General features: G+C 42.4%; 2 protein-coding genes across 2 annotated transcripts in view; both read right to left on the bottom strand.

Moving 5' to 3' along the window:
* Positions 1 to 21,005, bottom strand: part of TTN (titin) — a 273,859-nt gene that overhangs the window by 211,954 nt on the left and 40,900 nt on the right. The window contains exons 43-45 of the mRNA XM_019553528.1: positions 19,264 to 19,452; positions 14,697 to 14,753; positions 726 to 1,312 (exon numbers count right to left, since the gene is read on the bottom strand). Coding sequence (XP_019409073.1) covers positions 726 to 1,312; positions 14,697 to 14,753; positions 19,264 to 19,452 — 833 coding nt within the window. The remainder of the gene's footprint in view (positions 1 to 725; positions 1,313 to 14,696; positions 14,754 to 19,263; positions 19,453 to 21,005) is intronic.
* On the bottom strand, positions 5,732 to 13,741 carry LOC109322681 (muscle M-line assembly protein unc-89-like). The gene has a single exon (XM_019553764.1). It carries the CDS (start codon positions 13,583 to 13,585, stop codon positions 6,230 to 6,232), a length of 7,356 nt encoding a protein of 2,451 aa, XP_019409309.1. The 5' UTR covers positions 13,586 to 13,741; the 3' UTR covers positions 5,732 to 6,229.

The following is a 21,005-nucleotide window of genomic DNA, read 5'->3' as shown; positions in this document are numbered from 1 at the left end:
TCCCCCGGCTCCCGCTCCCGCGCCGCGAGCCCTCGGTCCCGCGCCGGGAGCGGCCCGGCGCTTTCTCTCGGCAGCTCGCGGAGGTCCGCCACGCCGGGGGTGTGCAGCAGCGGCCGGGGCTCGCGGGCCGGCGTCGCCGCTTGGGACCTCCCGGCGCGCTCCTCTTCGGCGACGGCGGGCTGCTCCTCTGCGCGGGGCCGCTCCTCGCCGGGCTCGCCGACGACAGGCGCCCCGCGGAGTCCCGGCGGCGGGCTGGCAATGGGCTCCAGGCGCTGCTCCAAGAGGCCCGGCTGCTCCCGGACCTCGGCCGCAGCGAAAGCCGCCGGCAGAAGCGGCTGGCTCGTGGGAAGCGCCCTCTCTTCCGCCAGCTGGGGGACGTCCGCGCTTTCTTCCAACCTCGGGGACTCGACCCTGGCTGTTCGGGGGGTTAAAATCGTCGTAGCTGCCGCGTAAGAGACCGCCAGCGAGGCCCCGCCAGCCTCGCCCCGCGCCCCGGCCGCCACGTCGGGCTGCGCGCACGGGGGCGCCCCAGGGGCATCCCGCACCACGCGCAGTTCTGCTGAGCAAGCGGCTTCCCCCAGCGGGCTCCAGGCCTGGCACGTATACAGCCCCGCATCCTCTCCCTGACACTCGCGGACCGTCAGCGACCCGGAGCCGTCCGCGTGGTGGAGCACAGTGTGAGACCCGCTGGGGAAAATCTGCCGGTTTCCCCTGAACCACCGAACCTGCGGGGCGGGCTCTCCCCGCACGGAGTATTCAAACACCGCAGCCAGCCCCCGAGCGCACTCCGCGGATTCCGGTTCCTTCACAAAACAGGGGGGGAAGGGCCCCACGCCTCTCCCTACCTCCCATTTCCCGCTGACTTCTCCAGCCTCTTTTGGCTCTACCTTAAGATAGGCACTACAGGCAGTCTCCCCGCACCTATTGCTCGCAGTGCAAGTGTATTCTCCCTGGTCTGCAGCTCTTGCATAGGGAATGATCAGACTATAATCATTGCCTTCGAATACAAATGTATAGTCCGTGGAAGACATTAACTTTACTCCACCGAAAAACCACTCAACTTTAGGTTTAGGACTGCCAGTAACAACAACCGAGAGCCTAGCTACATCCCCCTGCCTGACTTCAACACTGGAAACGTGTTTGAGGAAAACTGGGACACTGCCCTCCTCTGTTTCCACCTTTAATTTGCTGGAATAAACGGTTTGTTCAGGCAGAAGTTCAAGTGTTTTATCACTATCAGACAATTGAAGGCCGCTGCTGTAACTTTTCCTTCTTTCTTCCTCAGCAGACACAACAAGAGAGCTAGAAAAGTCTGTATGGGAAAAAATTATTTCATTTTACTAAAATGCTTAGTCAGAAAGCTGTATTTAGTAACTACCAGAGAATAGCAAGAAATGGCTCTCTGCCAGCGCGGCTGTCTTCTCAGCACTGCAAAGCAATTCCCAAAGAACTGGAAATCCTTTGGAATTGCACCAAATAGAGAGCCATATCATGCTTTGGGTTTTATAAAGGCAATTTCCTTTCTGAATCAATGGTAAAAACTGAGGGCACCATATGATTCAGTATTTTGTGAAAATTAATTTACCCAAACAAACCAGAATAGTGACATTTGTACATTTCAACCAATAGAATAACCTCACACAGTTTATACACACAGTTTATATGCACAGTTCATACGCACAAATTCACAGATACAACTACACAGGAGCAAAGATGAGGGCATGATTTAAATCTACAGCACTACCAAGAAGTCAGAGGTAAAGATTACATCCATCTCGATTTATGTGGGAACTTGTTAGGACTCACCGTGCTAGGATTAGCTAGATTATGCAGAGGATTAAATAAAAGAATGATGCTAAGGATCAGGATTATCTGGGCAGAAGGTTTTCCATAAGAATAAAAGCCTTAATTCTTAGCATTCTGGATTTTTGGATTTAAGAAAGATCCTTCTTTTTTAATGTAACAAATTTGTATTTAATGGTAAAAAAACAAAGGGAAGATCTTGATGGAAGTGCCAGTCATGGGCGACTGGTACCTCCTGAGTCGGGGTGGGAGGAGGGGTACCTGCAGAAACTGGCATCGGCATTGGTGGTGGGGATGGAGCTGGTGAGCACCCACAGATGCTGCTGGAAGCACTGGGGACAGCCCTGTTAGGGGGGACATGTGCCCCCCCCATGCCTCTCTACCAGTCACCTATGGTGCCAATTGTCCTCTAGGGCTAGCTACAGACATTCAGAAAGTGTGAGGCAGAATCAGTTTAACTTATGCAGTTTTCTGTACGCAGCACAGTTTAGATCAGTAGTGAACAGAATGCACATTCACCCTTTGGTGTGTGTGTGTGGGGAGGGTGTGGGGGGGCAACTCTTAGACTGGGTTCTGCTATTTTTAAACCAGTCTATGTGTGGTGAACTTCTGTTATGGGTATAGACTGTTTCTGTGTGCCAAGCTTCTGTTCTGTTATGGGTATAGAACAGTTTCTGATCACTTACACAGGTAAAACTGTAATGTCTGTACCTGGCCTAGATCATTGCCACAAGAGGTTGCAAAAGAGTCTTCCTTACAGAGAAGTAATTTACCTGGGTTATTTCTAGTTCTTCAATAGACATTTCAAATTATCCAGGAACAGTGTCAACAAGAAAAGAGCTTGAGCACTAAATCTTGCAGTCTTTATTAGGCAAAACATCCATTCAATTTTGTCTGATAAGGCCTGCAGTATTTGTTCCTAGAATAATCTGGGAAATATTTAAAATGTCTCCCATGTTTTCTGACAACATATTTGCAGTTGCAGGTTTTAAAGCTAAGAAGGTCTAACAAAGTAACATTTTGTTGCACTCTAACAGAAGCAAAAAAAAAAAAACCAGCATAAAAACTATATCAGATTCATTCCAATTGTCTTTTGGGCACTCATCTTTTAGATACAATGCTTTTTTCCCCTTCTTCTCCCCACAGGGAAAGAGTGATGGGCTAAAAATTCACCAGAAACTGTCCTTGACTACTACCTTGCTGCACCGGAGACCTATTGAAACTGCTGGGACAGTTTCCACAGTAAGGTGTCAGCTAATAGGAGGACAGGTGGCAGGGCTGGGCCTAACAAAGGCTGTATCGAGGAATCTCAGTGAAATGTCTGAGAGGTTTTGCATAAAGCATGACACTAGAACTGATGTATTTGGTGTGTTCCAGGATGGTAAGCTATGCAGGAAATCTATAAAAGTTGCTTTTAATACTTTACCTACACATGTCACTAATAAAGTACAAGTGACAATTAATTTAAATAGTTTATGTATTTATTTCAGAAACAAATCATATGTAGTGATATTCAAATACGTCGATTACAAATATTGATTTTGTATCTTTTTAACATACCTTGTTCATAAGAATGAAAAAAAGACATTTAACCTGACAATGAAATAATACATTTCTTATTTGCTGCTTAAGTATTAATTCTAGAAGACACAGGGTCATTCCTGATCTTAGTTGCACCAGAAACTCTGGAGTAACTTTTTTGAAAGCAAGAGTTATTCCAGATTTTATCAGTATAATTTACCTCTGTGTTTCTCACATAATATTTTTTATTTTAGTACCCCTGGCCCAAGTCACAGCGTACAAAACTGACATTTACAACAAGACTTTTACATATAGATTGAAGAAGTAAACCTTAAAAGTAGAAATAGAAACTCTGAGACATAAAATTCAGACCTGAACTTGAATTTTCTCAAAGCTTGGGCCTGTCTGGATCTAAGGTTTTGATTTTGGCTCATTTCTACTAAAAATGTTTGCCAGTTTCAAATGTAAATTAAACCCTAAATAACTGTTTAGATCCTGATACAAGGCCCTTTGATTTCAGAGGCTTTGGATCAGGCCAGAATTGTTTGCATTTAACCTACAACATGGTACATTTCATGCATTCATCTGGTGCCTAACAAATAAGTAAGTGGTATGCACCTGTACAGGGAATGAATATTGATACAATACAAACTATTCCTACCCAGCACAATGTTGGATCACACATTCTCATTTCTCTAATTTATTTTCAACTTACATTGTACTGATGATGGTGATGTTATGCATATGCACTTTAACCTGTACTAACATTTATTCTATAGGTGTTAATGTTATTAAAATATTTTGTCTTCCCCTAGCACTAGCAGGGTTTGGCTAAGAAAAGTGGAAAAGCAATAAATTATATCCACTTTGGAGTCTCTGAGTCATTGTGACGTGGCACCTGTATAACCTGGAAATAAGTAAAGTGTTTAGCTCAGAAGTACAATCAGGCAAGTTAGACTATCAGTGGAAAGGCCAGGTATTTTATTGGGAATGTCCCAAATTAGTCATGGGAAGAAGTCTAAAACTTTGAATATTTGGTTTAAATGACCACCAAAGGCATAATTCCCTTTTGCCCATCATGGTAGTCTTCTGAGTCTGCAAAACTAGTTAAGAAACCAAGCTGGTGATTGATTTGATGGGGATTCACTAAAATGTATTTTTATAAGTTTAATATATATAACATATTATAAGTTCTGTGCAGCCATGGATTTTTAAGGTGACCCAACTTTCACCTAACTCAAGTTTCCCAGCTGCTTTAAGGTTCCCCATGGAAGGTGAGAATTCAGAATGAACTCTAAGTGGGTTTGATGGTGTTGACAAACCACAAATCTTGTATTACGCAAGTCCCAGTGTGAGTACACGTCAAATATAATAAATAAGAACATGCATGAATATAATTGAATATACCACAGAAATATTTTAAGTCTTAAATCATCATGCTTCTTAAAAACATTTTGAAAGTCAACTGACATAAATTAATAAGTAGCCCTAACCTTGTGTAACGAGGAAGCAAAATAATAATTCACTTGTAAAGCAACAATCCAGAGTTGCTAAAGTTAGGGCTTCATCTATATTATTATAGGTAACTGGAGAGCTGTCACATGCTTTATAATTTTTTCCTCCTTAATTGTTAATGTTTTAGCAATTTAAAAATATTTTTGCCCATTTTATTTGTGGAAGCTTAGGTTCAAATTGATCACTTCAACACAATGTTGACTATTCCATTCAGTTACTTTGTTTTTTTCTTAGATCATACCCTAAAATATTTGCTTGCATTAAAAATGGTACCAATCTAAACAATCTGTTCTTATGCTGAAAAAATGCTTCATATAAAAGTCTAAAGGCATCCAGTTCATTTCTGGTTTAGATATTTAACTGTTTATGTTGGTAGGCCTACGATTAAAAAAAACAAATCCCTGGAGACTTAGTTATAAAGGTAAATGAAAAGATTAAGTGAAAATATCCTGTTTCTTTATTGCTGTGTGCCTTTCGTTCACAGCACTGGAGTATGGGGACACAGGTTTTATTTTAATAATCTCTCGGTAACATTGTATGCTGATGTATTACATTTTTGACCATTTTTGACTTCTAACTCTTAAAGCTATAATGCAAAAATATAGCTGCCTGCTTATTATTTAGTAATAGACAAATAAACCCTGAAGTCCCTACTCAGTTTTAATTGCAGCAAAACACACGTTGGGACTGATTCTGATCTCATATAGATTGGTTTTGCAACAGTGTGATTCCATAGACGTCAGCAAAGTTATCTTAGATTTACATAATCAGAAACAGGCCAGCTGGCTACAATGGGAGTTTGGCTAGAACTAGGGACTATATAAAAATGTGTGAGCATTTTAGAACATAACCTGGACAGACTATTTATTGGTGACACAACATTGTGAAGGGGGAATGCCAATTTTAGGAGTTCTTTCACTGTACAGTATTCAAACTGCAAAGCACGTCTAAAGTTGGATTACATAAGGTACTTAAGTTACAAGAAAAAGGCAGACTTTGTATTTCAAGATGATTGCTAGGCATTTTTAGCACAAAGATGATAGTACTTTTAAACAAACACAGGAATATGTACACATACATGAAACAAAGGCCTTTTACACATATGAATGACAGTTTAATTGATACTTTTACAAAACATGGGGGGGAGGGGAGGGGAAGGAGTTCATTTTGTGTAAAATTCATCCCTAAATGGAATATCTGTGCTGCTTCCCTCCCATGCCAGTAACCAAAATAGAGTTTACAGGGACAGTGTGCTGCCCGTGGGATGTGAACTTCACTCCTACAGATGCATGAAAGGCAGATGCTAAAATAAATGTTACGTGTTCACTGATAGAATTCTAAGACTGATGCAAACCTGTTTAGCGTTTAATCCAGAAAGGCATCTGGACATTTAGCATATTGTTAACACAGCACTTGTCTCAGCAGCCCCTGCCTTGTTTGTAGCCATACACTTGTATTCCCCTGCGTCGCTCTGTATTAGATTTCCAATAATCAGGTTATGATAGCCTGTCTGCCGTTCTTCCACAAAGTACCTTTCCCCTTGAAGCGACACTCCATCCTTGTACCAGCTGACACTGGGTTTTGGGGAGCCATCCACAAGGCACTGGAAGCATGCAGAGGCTCCTTCAGAAGCATTGCAGTCAGAAATGTGCTTGATAAATCTTGGGGGGGCTTCTGTGACCTGGAATTCGAAGGAACAGCTCTCCGAGGCTTCTGCAGTGAATTCAATCCCTTCTTCTTTGGCTGGCTCCGCGAACACATCAAAGTTAATACTGATACATTTCTCTCCTTCCACCTCCTGCTCCTCCTTTGTGACAGCGACCAGCCGGACTGCTTTCTGAGAATCATCAGTGGCATGCTCGAACTCAAACTCGAGCTCTATTTCAGTCTGGTTGCCATTTGGAATAGCACTATCCACCAGCAAATTGAATTTCTGTGGCGCGCTACCGGCAGCACTTAGGGCTACCTCTCTCAGCACCTCGCCACTTGCCTCGGTAGTAGCTTTCTGCCAGTCAGTTACCACTAGGGAGCTTTTGCATACAGTTTCTCCTATGCTATTGGTTGCTTTGCACCAGTATGTGCCACTATCAGAGTAACCTACGTTCTGAATTATAAGGCTGTGATGCCCCTTTTTGTCACTCACAACATACTTCCCTGCAGCTGGCATAATGCAAGTCTCTCCTTTAAACCACTGGACTACTGGAGTAGGGGTCCCTGTCACTGCACATTCAAATACTGCCTCTGACTTTTCAGGAATTTCTAAATCAACAAGGGGTGTGGTAAAGCATGGGGGCATTTCAGTGACTTCAAAATCAATTTTCACATCTTTGTTTCCTTTGGCCACCAAGCTGTCAGTGTGCTCCACAAGAGCTAATGGGAGGACATCAAGAGAGAGTATCAAACTTTTGTTGTCAGGATTAAATTCAGGAGTTGTGACTATTTTCACCTGCTTCTCAAATTCCTTCACCTCATTTTCATCCAACTCCACTTCCAGCAATATCTCTTGAGGGGAAGGGGACCTGGACCCTGTATTCTGTTCCAGGTCAAACTCCATAACATGTTGATGTGTAACTGGAGGGTGCAAGGCCAAAGACCTCCCATCCTGAGACAAAACTTCCACCTGGGCCATACTTTTTGCTTCCCCTATGATGTTCACAGCATGGCACATATATTCTCCTCCTTCTGATTTTTGAATGCTACAGATTTCTAGAATACATGTATCACCATCTTTTTCAATTTTGATTCTCTGATCTTGTTCAAGCAATGATTTATTCTGGTACCACTTCACAAGAGGAACAGGAAAGCCTGTAACTTCAGCAATAAAACATAAAGTACTGTTTTCATAGACCTTCCTCTTGGTCAAGGGTTTAATAAATGCAGGAGGCATTTCATTCCCCTTTGGCTCCATTGCCTCGCATGGGGTGTCAAACATCTCTGAACTCTGGTCTTCAGAAGGAGACCTCTCTTGGAAAGGAGACTGTACCATTCTGGGTTCTGCAAATTCACCAGTGGGGGTCCTGTAGTGCTCTGGGGGAGTACTGTCCCCTGCTGACACTGAGGGGGACTTTCTGGAGTCTGTATTTAAGGGTAGCCCCTCCAAGGGGGTAGAGTACCGTTCAGGTGTGGAAATAGGTGTGTAGTAAGATTCAGGTGACATGGCATCTGCAAGTTCACCAGTGGGTGTCCTGTAGTGCTCAGGGGGAGTAATGATTCCAGTGGGGGTCCTGTAGCGCTCAGGGGGAGTAATGATTCCAGTGGGGGTGCTGTAGCACTCTGGGGGAGTGCTGTCCCTTGCCGAACCTGAGGGGGACTTTCTGGAGTCTGTGTTTAAGGGAGGCTCCTCAGAAGGGGTAGAGTACCGCTCAGGTGTGGAAATGGGTGTGCGGTAGGACTCGGATGACCGGGGAGTTTCAAACGTCTCAACAGAGGATGGTGGTGTGTAGAATCGGTCAGATTCTGTCTGTTCATCCCCACTGGTGCTTCCAATTTCAATTGACATTTCAGACTCAGGAGAAAGTGGACGGGTCAGTTCTTGTTGCTGATTATAGAAGTCATAAACAGTGCTGAAAGTGACCTCCTCAACCTCCAAAGATGTGATGGACTCGCTCTGATAAAAGGCCCTATCAGCCCTATCTTTGGAATCTGGAGTTTCCTGCTCTCCAGCTGTGATCAAGTATTTTGTAAGAGAGATGTGTGGCTCAGGTTCTGATTCCTGAGCAACCTTTGGCTCTTCAAATTCAGAAACGTTTTCTGATAGGCCCTTTCCATTCAAATGTCCTGCAGCAGCCTTTGTAACTTCCTTACTCTGAAACGGAATGTGTTGTTCATGCTGCTCTTCCAGCTTAGGCTCATGTTCCTCAAGGCTCATCTCCTCTTCTTTCATTTCTCCTTCCTGAACTACAGATTTTTCATGTTTTAATTCGAGAAGGAACTGACCAAAAGACATCTCCCTATCCGGTGTCTCTGACTCCTGCTGAAGGGTTAGAGGTTCTTCTGAAACCACTTTTGTGTAATCCATAATTTCACTTCTGCTTTCAGTAAAAGAAATACTGCTTATTTCCTTCTCTACGGCCTGCTCTACCTGAAGCACCTGTGTTTCTTCTTTCTCTGGTTTAAGCACTGCCTCATGTTTTTTCTCAAGTGCAGCTTTTTTCAAGTCTGCTATGAAGCTGTGAGTCTCAAGCTCTCCATTCTCCAGTGGCTCCATGCCCCCAGACATACCTCTGTCTTGCACCAAGTTTTGAGAATATGAACTTACGGACATTTTAGCCTCTGCTTGCTCCAGTCCAACAGCTTTACTTTGTGACTTAAGTGATTCCTCTACACTAATACCTTTCTCAGGTTCATAAGCAGATAGTTCTTGTTCAGCAGAAAAGGTAATGTCGTCTACTTCATGTGGACTTTTACATATTTGCTGCTCAGGTTCTGTTGACAGTGTCTGTTCTTGGCCAGTAATTCTTTCCAGTCTCATTTTGTAACTCTGGTGAAGTTCTTCACTACAAGATATTTCTTCTACAAGTGCATCATTTTTCTGTGAATGGTGTATGAAGCTTTCAGTTTCCACTGTCTCAGGAGAGGCCATTTGGGTTAAGGAATGTATTTCTTCCTGCGGTAACCCTAAAAACTCTTTAGACTGAATTTCTCCTGACAAACACATCGCGTGCTGTTTTAGATCAAACACTAGGCTCTCAGTTTCATGTTCTTCTTTTCTTGTAGATAATGAATCTTCCTGACTAATACCTTTTTCCTGCACAGCTTCAATCTCTTGGGAAATCTCTTTACTGGGATAGACTTCCAATGATATGGCTTTTTCCAAGTTTTCTACAATGTAATCTGGCTTCTGTTCTATTTCTTCAGAAGCAGAAGGTTGACCTTTGAAGTATATTTCATCCTTCTCCAGTCGTCTCTCTTGTTCTTGACCAATATTTTCCATAGCAGAATAAACTTGTTTTAGATCAAATACAATATTGGCTGCCTCAGCTGCGGGAGCCACTGGTTGCTCAGTTAAACATATTTCTTCCTGATGTGTCTTAACTTGCTCTGGAAAACCCTCATCTACATGTTCTAGGAAAGAAGCAGCTTGTTTTAAATCAAACACGCCATCAGTTGCCTCAGTTTTGGAGACTGGATGTTGCTTGATGAAAAGTAATGTTTCCTGTTGCATCTTAACTTGCTCTTGAAGATCCTGATTGACATTTTCTATGACAGGAGCAGTTTGTTTTAAATACAATGAAATGTTGTCCATATCAGGCTCTATTTTTGTCAGTGTTTGTTCATCGCGATACATTTCTTTCTGTTCCATCTCTACAAAGTCAATTAAGGTTTTATCATGGAGAGACACATCTTCCTCTTTGTCATGTATAAAGCTTTTGAAATCTTGTGCTTTTCCTTCTAGTGACATTTCTTGTTGCCCACTGAGTTCTTGTTGGCTTATAAGCTGTTTTATTTCAGATGAGTCTTGAAATTCTCCACTTTCCCTACTCAAATAGGGTAAGCCTTCCTTTTCTATGGTAGGTGAATCTTGAAATGTACTAGTTAAATGATTTTCTGCATGCAGATGGCTATCTGCTTGTACAGTCTTTGGTAAAGGACTGAAAAACCTATGATCCTCAGATTTCTTCCTCTGTGCACAAAGAGTTTGCTCAAAGACATGGATCTGATCTTTTACTTTCATAAATGGTGTATCTAAAATGTCAGGACTTTCTTCTGTGGTGGTACTTAGGGTCAGCTCTTGTGCTGGACTCTCTAGTTGGGACTCTAGCTCCATTTTAGTATCAAGTGATTTGGTTTTACTGGCTTGCTGTGGTACGTCAGCAACATCACTTCTAAAACTGTATTCCTCCGGAACCGTATTTTTCAAGTACTGCATCTTCTCAAAAACAGTTACTTTATCTTTCACGCTCTTTACTTCATATTCTAGATTTTGAACTGCATCTACTTCTGTGTTACAGGATGCAGTTTTCTCTGTATGACTGTCAACAACCTTTTCAAATTCAGAGGTTGCACATTTATACATAATTTTTGGTTTTATTTCATCTTGTTTAAAAGACATGCCTCTTAGTTCTTCCCTCAGTGGGACCTGGCTTAAATCATCTGCTAAAGATGACACTTCAGCTTCTCCCTTCTTAAATTCTGATTGTTCACTCATGCTTGTTTTCTCTCCTCCTCTAGCCTGGGGCTGGAAGTCTAGCTTTTCCCTTGCTGGCTCACTAGCAAGCAGGGGCTTCCTAATGTTAGGTACAAATAGAGGAAGTTGGGATTCCAGTTCTGTGGATGATGTCCTTGGTTCCTCCTTGGTGAGCTCCATTTGCTTTAGCCCACTGAGGTAGTGGAAGTACTGGCCTGAAGAATAGTCCTTCCTATGTAGCTGTTCCCTGGCAGGGAGTTGGTAGAGGCCCTGCAAATGCTCCTTTACCACTGTTTGCTCAATCTGTATTTTCTGATCAATAGCTCTGTTTTGCTCTGAGAAGCCGTGAAAGCCTTGCTCTTGGGCCTCTACTATAACTTCAGAAACTGCCTCCACTACACCTGCTTTGTTCTCAGCAATACATGTGTATGTGCCAGCATCCAAGATGGAAGCACCTTCAATGCACAACCTGTAAGTCCCCTTTCCTGCCTCCTCGAGCCTAAACCTCTTGGAGGGTGTCAAGACCCTACCGTTTTGAAGCCAGGCCACAGCCGGTGGTGGCTCCCCGGCAATGGTGCACTCCAGTGTGAGTGAGTCACCCTCCCAGCAGTGCAGGCACTCAGGGGGCTCCTTGAGCAGGTGTGGTGGCTCGTTTCTTGCCTCAAAGGAGAACGTGAACTTGTGCTTGCTGGCTTGGGCAGGCAGCTCGGGGGTGCCCTCAGCAGGCAGCAGTGGCTCCTTAAGCTCCTCGTCCTGCTCGGGGCTGGGAGTAGGGGCAGTGATCTTGATTTCCACAGGCAGTGCCAAGAAGTCTGAGTCTGGGGCGGCAGGCACAGGCTGGGGACACCCAGGGGGCGGTTGGGCAGGCATGGGCTCCTTGTCAAAGGCCAGCGCCAGCTCTTCCTCATCCTCTTGGGCAAACTCATAGGCAAGGCAGATGGCTCCTGTGGGTTGGGGCTTGGCCTCCTGGCACCGCACTTGCAGCATGGCTGAGGTGCTGGCAGTGCCATGCGGATTGAAGATGACACAGGTGACAGAGCCCTGGTGGCTACGGTGCACACAGTTGAAGGTGAGCACCGAGCGGCCATCACTGGTGCGCACGGTGTAGTCAGTGCTGCGGGGCACTGGGCGCTCATTGCTGTACCACGTGGCTGTGGGTGGTGGGTGGCCACGGAAGCGGCAGACAAATGTGCAGCTTTGTCCTTCCTCTACTTTCTGTGGCCACAGCCCACGGACAAAGGCAGGTGGCCCTGCCTGCTGTGTCCTGTTGCTCTCCACCTTCTCCGCCATTTGGGGCTGCGTCTTGGTGATGAATGGCTGTGCTGGCTCCTGTCTTGTTGTGGAGCTCTCCTGGCACTGCTCCACCTGGGGCTTGCCAATGGTCAGTGTGAGCATGTCAGAGAGCAGTGTAACTGGCTCAGGCACCCCTTGCTCAGGGCTCTCGCGCTCACTGCCAGGCTCACCCAGCATCACATAGAGGATGGGCTCAGAGGCTGCCTGTGCACTTTGTGGTGCCCAGTGCTGGGGCTTGGTGTCTCCTGCTGCATCTAGTGCTGCCTCCTGCACAGCCATCTGCACTGGTGCCACTTCTACCTGTGTGCTCATGTCAGGCAACTCCACAATCTGAGGCATCTGTGCCTGGAAGTGCTCTGGTTCAGGCTCAGGCTCAGGCTTGGGCTCAGGCTCAGGTAGGATCATGAGATCCTCCTTTGGCTCAGGGAAACAAGGGCTCATGACCTCTCCCTGGCCTAGCCTTGCTCCTAGTGTGGGCACAGCCTTAAGCTGCAGGTCGGCAGCTGCCTGCTGCTTCTCCTGCAGTGCCCGTTTGGCCTCCCGTAGCCTCTGCAGCTTCCTTTGGATTTCCTCATCCAGCAGCACATTGCCCCTATGAGCCCTCTCTCCCCCAGCCACCCCAACACTCTGCCTCTCACGCACCAGCGCTGGAGCCTTCAACACAGGGGCCTCCTGGAAGCGGATGGTCCGCCTGAGCACAGACAAGTCCCGGAGCATCTTTTCAGCCTCATGCCCCTTGTCGAAGGGAGAGCCTGTGCACCTCAGCACCACCTTGAGCCTGGCCTCCTTTGTCTGCTGCACCAGGCCCTCAAGGCTCTGGCGGGTCCATTCTGCCTCCTGTTGCAGATCCAGGTCTGGAGAAGTCCGCTTCACTCTGCGAGTCACTAGCAGTGAGGCGGTGGACTCAGCCGACCCCACGCTATTAATGGCAAGCACCTTGTAGCTGCCTGAGTCCCTTTCCTGCACCCCCTTCACCTCCAGACTGGAGCTATGAGTGGGCAGGGAGCTCTCGGTCCTGATTATCTTATGCGGATCCCTGAGGATCAGCTTGTTGTTATGGAACCAGCTCATGGCGGGGGTTGGACAGGCGACTAGTTTACAATGGAAAATTACAGGCTCTCCCTCCAGCACAGACTTAAATTTCAACCTCTGTGTGAAGGCAGGAGTCAGAGTCCTAGAGCATCTGCTTGCACAGGTTGGAGCAGGGGCCAAGCCGCGCTCTGTGTAGGCTTCAGAATCACGGAAAGGCCCGCATGTGTCTTCTTGCCTCTTGGGGGTCTCTGGCTCCTTTTCACAGAAGAGCTCTGCAAGAGAAGGATAGGCCATTACAGCACACTCCGCCCCCTTGGCCAAGCCATTGAAAAGCAAACCAAACCAAAATTAAAAATAAATTAAATAGCAAGATATTAAATTAAATAATAGGCATGCAACAGAGTTCATCACAAATCCAGAGAAAAAAATTCACTCACCATATTTGTTCGAATAAACGCAACGCCTTGCTCTGTTTTAAAGTTTCTGACACGAAAATCGTTCGTTGTCTTTTCTTTCTTCAGACTGTGGAAATTTCATCTTGAACAAGCAAAATCAATCGCAAAATATCATGTTCCTGTGCATTTTATGGTTTTTTGGGGGTTTTCATTTCACTGCCTGAAAAGCTGTGTCATTTGTTGGCAAAGGAGAAAATCTTACCTGACTTGCAGACAGTAGAATAAACGCCCTTTCTGATCCCTTTGATTGCAAGTAAAATTTCAAACAATTGAACAAAAATATTTTGAAAGATAAAAAAAAAAATGTAAGAGTAAGTAATTAGCTAAAATGAAATGAGAAGGCGTTTATTCGAACTAATACAGCCACTAACTTCACATTCTTATGCAAAAAAAGCAAGCAACATGGACCACATATGCTATCTGCAAGCCAGTGTAAGAAATGTATAATGAAGAATTAATGTATGTACACGAAAGTGTTTGGGGATGGGAAAGTGTAGCTTTCACGTATCCTAAAGAACAGAGGGCTTCTATTGTACTCCATCCATCAAATTGTGTTCATTAAACTGATTAACATTAGCTTGCTAACTTGTTTAAAAATAATTTCAGTTAAGATTTTTATAACTTTCTTCCAAATTAAATGTATTCATGCATTACAATGAGAATTCAACAAGTAAAAGCTTTTGTGAACAGCTGCAAAGCATGAACTAGAAGGTAAGAGTATGGTTGCATAATTATAAAGATTTAAACTGATTTTAAAACTTAAATAACCTTGTAATGCAAGTATCCTTTAGCATTTCAAAAACAAACATGCAGCATATTCAAATCTGTTCCAAAATGTGATTTACTTTTTTCATTGGGCACTGTATGTAAGCAAATAAAAGCGTCTCACACTGTTACTAAATCTTTATGCTAACTTGCTCCTAGGGGATAGCATTCATTTATGACTATACCTTTCACTTCCATTTCAATCTGTTCTTCTATCTTCTCTTGAAGAACTTTTTCCAGAGCTAGAATAAAATGAAGAGATCACTGTAAAAAAATGCTGATTGCTTCAGTCAACATTCAGTGAAGTTGAAACTATTGATATCTTTTGATACAAAATTTCACACATACATACATGTAAGTACATGCCAAAACAACTCAAACGCCCAACAGAGTTGAGGAAATTGTGATTGAATGCTTAAAAACATGTTTGCATTGTACTCTTCTCTACAGTTTTTTGTTTTGTAGAATTTAACATGCCTTTAACATGCCTTAAACACCATGAGGGAAACATTCAGCAATCCACAGACTAATGAGGTTTTTTTCTTTCTTTGCTGCCTCCTAGTATTGACTGAACGTACTCGAATGCAATGGTTGTATGCAAGGGGAATTTACACTTGGAAGGAACATGCAGTTGCCAACCTGTCACTCTCAGATGAGTGCTGCACTCGGCTTGTCCTGCAGAATTAATTATTCTGCACTTGTATTTGCCCCTCTGATTTTGAGCAACTTTCAGTAATTTTAAACTGCACAGTGGCCCATCGTGTTTTAAGGAACATAATGCAGAGTCCTCAAGTATTAGCTGATGATTGTAGAGCCAAATCACATAGGGAGTAGGCACACCCTGTATTACACAAAAGAGTGTCACATCCTCTCCTTCTTTTACAATGGTTTCTGAGGGCAGAGTTTCAAGAAACTCTGGTTCTTTAGCCTCAGTTTCTATGATATCTTCGTATGGCACAACATCAGGATAGTAGTCTCTGTTCCTTTGTTTCTCCATTTCCTGTGGTCTTTGGGCTGTAGAGGTAAAAGTGCTTGAAGTTTTCTTTGAAGATTCTTGTTTAGCTTCAGAGGTTGTTTTAAACTGAAACTCTTTGACTGTTTTAATGCTTTTAGTATCAGAGTCAAGGGTAATTTTTGTTACTGCTTTGGCTTGTGCTTCTTTAGCTAGGTAAGAATAAAGTTAGGAAAAGGATTAGATGTTTTGCAGGACTAAAACCCCCTTTAGAAGAAATACAAAGCCATTAGTATGGAAAAATGCTTGGAATGTTAGTGCTAAAACTAATACAAAGCGTTAAATGTAAGACTATATTACATGTTTAAGGGCTCTATTCATGCTGGACTAAATCTAGGCCCCAATTAATCCAATGGGATGTTTCCCAATAACTTTTGTGGAATCAAGACTTGATCCATAATGATTAATACAAGCACATCTTAACTTCTAATTGAACCCTTCTCTTTTGATGTGTTCACTTCCTAGCATGTCAGTGAAGGTTACTGTAGAAGATCCTGTATACAAAACATTACATACATTGATAATGAAGAGAGGATCTTCTGCTTGCAGAAGCCAGGTAACTGGCAAAGGGCAAATAGCTTCATGGTACAACAAGAGAAAATGCTTTTCTTCTACTCTTGCCTTTTCTGAATTCATAAGAGCTGCTGTCAGATAGTCTAAAATGAGCAGTGACAGTTTAACTAGATACTCTTCAGGAGTGAAGAAGATCAAACCAGAATTTGTGAATTGTCCACAGGTGTAGAATTTGTTGGTGTAAGTAGAATCACAAAGTGGGGGAGGACTCAGAAGAGGTACAGGTAGGGAAGAAGACTGATGTACACTAATATACTCGGGGAGAAAGAACCTTAGATAGGAGCACAAGGTATGGGTATGTTCAGGAGTAAAAAGCAGACATCTTTTCTGAATGCTGGAGGACAATATGTAAATGGACTGCTTAGAATTGTTAACCAGTTTGCCCTGTAATGCCACCAAAGCCAGCCTTGACTTGAATTTTTAGTGGTGTATTGGCTTTGTGCAGCCAGAAATGACTTCCAGTTTCGGTTAACTAGGCTGCCTGACTTCTGTTTTTCTTAAAGAAATTTTTTGCATGTTCCAAATTTCAAAAATCAGCACATGTTCTTCCTTCCCAGAACTTTTTTTTTCTTTCCTTTCCACAACTTCAAGGTCTCACTGCATCTCCAGAGGCCTCCCTTGATGACTACAAATTTAATGCTTCTGTAACTTGCTGGGAATGGGTATGATGTACTTTCCGAGCAAGTTATAAAACTCCCTGCCTAGTGCTGTATAAATCACTGATGAATGGAGCCCCAAATGAATAAGGTTTATGCATATAGGTTTCTGAATTAAATACAGTACTAATGCTAGAAAATAAGTGAGCTTTATGTAGTGATAATGAAGCTGAGATGATGTAAGTCATAATGTTAAAAATCAAATAACCACCTTCTACTGTTAGTACTGCAGCACTTGTCGCCTCTCCATGGTCATTATATACAGTGCAGCTGTATAGTCCTTGATCTAACAATTGCACGTTTAGAATTGTAAGTAACAGGACACTTCCGTTTTGTGATAGCTTCACGCGTTCAGACTCCTTTATCCTTTCACCTTCATGGGTCCACAGAACCTCAGAGAAATGTTCACTTTCTAGGGCACAAATGAACTGAGCAGTTTGGCCACATCTCACTGTGAGGTCATGAAGTTTCAGGAGGATCCTTGGTGGAGCACCTCTCATTTCCTGAACAGCAGCTGTGGATATTCCAGTGCTTCGAGATGTTTGTAAAAAGGCTGTGGCATGGTGGGTTTCTGTTTCTCTCACTGATGTAGCTTTCATGGTCAAATGTTCTGACACACTTTCAAAACCTTGTGTACCCAGTTCCTGTGATGGCTCTTCCACTGATTTAATTTCTTTGTGATAAAGTTTGGTCTCCTTCTTTGTGAAAGGGGTAGCAACATGAACTTCAGATATTGCCTGCGACTGGGTAGACTCTTTAACATCTTTCCCAAAACTTTGCCTATCTATGGCTTGCACTGTGTAATCAAGTAACAAAAAATAACAACAGTATTAATATCTAAAGTATTTTAAGTGGGCCACGTTATGAACAAAATCACATGGCATGGAGGATGAGAACGAAAGGTATCATCTTCATCTGAAAACGCAGCATGCTGGATGCATTATGTTCTTCACGCAAAAAAAAAAATCATTCACATGTATGAATGGAAAATGACATGTAATCTATTCATGCAGTTGATACACAGTTGACGTTTGTCTCTTCTTTCACTGAAGCTGTCCATTCGAATATGAGATAACTTGTTATGATGCTCTTTAAGGAGGCATTTTATTTTATTCTTTTTTTTGTTACAAGCCAGTGCAGAGAACTTAGGACAATGCTGTAACTATCCCCTATTCTTTGGTTTTAAAAGTCTGTATTTGTTTAGTTTAGTAAAACATCTCTATTTTCCAACCTATATTAGGAGTCAGGTTTGTGAGGTTTTAAAGAAGAATTTTCAAAGTGGAGGACATGACAGTGGCTTATTGGTTACAGCTAGTACTACCAACATTAGTGAACTAGCTGCTAATTAAAAGATGTGAAATGAAGAAAGAAGTCATTAGTAACAGTGTAAAAGTGTGATATGCAACAAACTGAATCCCTTTGAACAAAAATGGGGCTTTACCTTCCACGATCACTGTAAGTGTAGCTGTACAAGCTGCTTCTCCAGCACTATTTCTTGCCTTGCAAGAGTATTGGCCAGCATGCTCTAAGAAAGCATCTACTATTAGCAGTATAGCTGTGCCTGTAGACTCATCAAAATGGAAAACTATATCTTTTGTTGGCAACATTAGCTGTTCATTATGAAACCACTGGATTTCTGGTTTTGGCATGCCAGAGACCCTGGCTTGAAATCTGACTGTTTCCCCACTGCATACCCTGCAGCTTGAAATAGGCTGGATAAAGGTGGGCCTTTGGCCAAGAGTCTCCTTCTTAAGTGAAACAGATGAAACATGCCATTGGGACTCTGTTGTAACTTCTTCAACCTTTTTAAATCCTGAAAAGAAGCATGCCAACTTTTAATTTCTTCCCCTACACTACAATATGATTCTTTGACTGGCAATTTTATAACATAAATCATTTTAATTCCCTAATTTACAAATCTGTTACAAAAAAGAAAATGAAAAGAAAATATTTGTGGTTAAAATACATTGACAACCACAGAAAATAAAAATAAACTCTCAAGACTAATTTGTGTTCTGACATTTGTGATTAATTTTTAAAAAATGCATAAGAATATACATTTATTTTCATTGGCATTAACCTAGTACATGCCCTTGCTTTTTTTTTTTCTAGCATTTCCTACTTGAAAACATTTTTTCCAAACTAAAAATTGTTAGAGAATTTCCTTTTAATGTTTTTTTCCAAGGTATTTTAAGCAGTAGAAATCTTTTAAATGCCCTTAGGTTAGAACAAGTTTTTACCTTGTTTGGTGCATGTTAAATGCTAATAATGAAAGGGATGGAAAGATGAAGTGAATGGAACACTGAAAAAATTGTGAAACAAAATTTACTGCTCAATACCTTTGTTTTGAGATGGAAATGTACTTTAGAAGTAGTAAATGGTATTGATTAATTGAATTAAAGGACGAGGATAAGATGGACAATGACTTACAGACTTATTAGTGAATGTTAGCCATAGTACAGGAACACAATCTAAAAGAAACGAGATTTCTTTTTTAATTACACACTGTACCTTCCAGCTTCAAGGTAGCAGTGCTTGTCACTTGGCCTACAGAATTACTAGCAACAAAGGTATAAGTTCCTTCATCCTCTGGATAAGCTTCTGCAATCTCCAGTTGGTAAGTATCTTCAAACTGTGTCATTCTAAAGAAACGGGATGGCTTGATCTCCTTATCTTTGCTATACCAAGAGATTTTCAGATCTGATCAAGTAACATACAAAAGATGAAATATGTAAGATACTTATTGCCACTACAATATTATAAATACTACAGGCACACACAAATATCTTTCAGCCCATGCCCCATTTTGAATTTGCCTGGATTAGTAACAAAAATGCACAGTGAGATCAGTTTCAGTTGACACAGAGCTTACTAGCCTTTTTTTTTTTTTTAATTTCCAGATTGGATCTGTTTATGAGGGGAAACTTATTTTGTTGCTGCTATATTATAAATCTTAGAATATAATTATACATTATAAAATGTGCTTTTGCTACTGATATAATTGGAGAACTGCCCTTAGTTTTGAAATCTGAAACTCCCTGGTGATCAAGAAAGCTCCAAAATGATACAGCTAATCCAAACATTTCAAACAAATAAATATAGATCACTTTATCCTTTGAGAAAGGGAGCACATTGTATTTTTTTCAGAGTTTTGAGAAATTCCAGTTTTTAAAACCTATTCTCAAGGCTCTGCATCTTCAGCTGATATAAACTGTCATAATAGCTCCATCAGCTCAGGATCTGATCCAGATGTGCTGCAACTATCATCCTGTGTAAATATATTCTTTTATTGACCAAAAGAGTCACCACAGAATTGAGTGAGATGCTCCTCATGAGTGAAGCATGTTGTTTTTCCCAGTTTTCTTTCAGCTTGGGAAAGAGGTGCCTAGTGCTAGAACTCAGACCTGGTCCTGCCACTTGATGAAGTCATACATCAATAAAACAGTAATCTGTCTTAAATTACTTTCTTGATTGTTTATACTGGGTGCATCTACATGAGACTCTTAATGTGCAGTACCCTAATAACACTGTGCAGTACTGCGTCACAGCACGGACAGTGCTAATACGCTACTGCACAGTATTATTAAGCTACTGCACAGCAGCATCACTAAAAAGGGTTCACTAGCACTACTGGGCAGTAACTCTAGTTACTGCACATTTAGTTAGTACTTTATTAAGCACGTACTAAATTAAAGGTGCAGTAACTACTGAGCATTAATAAACATGTAGACGTGCCCACTGTTTTCATTTTTAGAAGGATCCAGCATTTCAGTAGCTAATGTTCTGATTGCAATTTAGAAACTATTTTCAACACTATATTGCATTAGCTAAGGTAATATAAAAGGTTTTCATACTACATCTGAGAAATATGCAAAATCATTCATTTATGATGTGAAAAGAGAGAGAGCTGAAAGGGTAATTCCCTATGCTGTGTGCTACCAATGTAGCTCTCTGTCTTCAACATGCATGTATATACACTATGTGTATACAGTTGGGTGCGTGCGTGCGTGCGTGTGTGTGTGTGTATGCAGATATTAGAGTGGCATATAGTAGCATAAGGCAGGGGAACTGGAGCAGTATCTTTGGGGGCTGACATGGGGGAGAAGAGGGTCATGGACAAATGACAGTTGCTTCCAGTAGTGGTGACCAGAAGCCACTACTGCCTCCTGTCTTGCTGTTGCCCCAAGTTATTCTGGTAGCATGCATTACTAATTTTAATCAAGATTATGCCAGTAATGCCCGTAAAAGATCCC

Source organism: Crocodylus porosus, unplaced genomic scaffold (genome assembly GCF_001723895.1).
Source record: "Crocodylus porosus isolate Cpor-Errol unplaced genomic scaffold, CroPor_comp1, whole genome shotgun sequence".
NCBI lineage: Eukaryota > Metazoa > Chordata > Crocodylia > Crocodylidae > Crocodylus > Crocodylus porosus.
Note: the sequence above shows the minus strand (reverse complement) of the source record. Positions and strands in the feature narration are given on the sequence as shown.

Coding starts and splice junctions, on each gene's coding strand:
- LOC109322681 (XM_019553764.1), bottom strand. CDS start 13,585: ATGGCCTATCCTTCTCTTGCAGAGCTCTTCTGTGAAAAGGAGCCAGAG.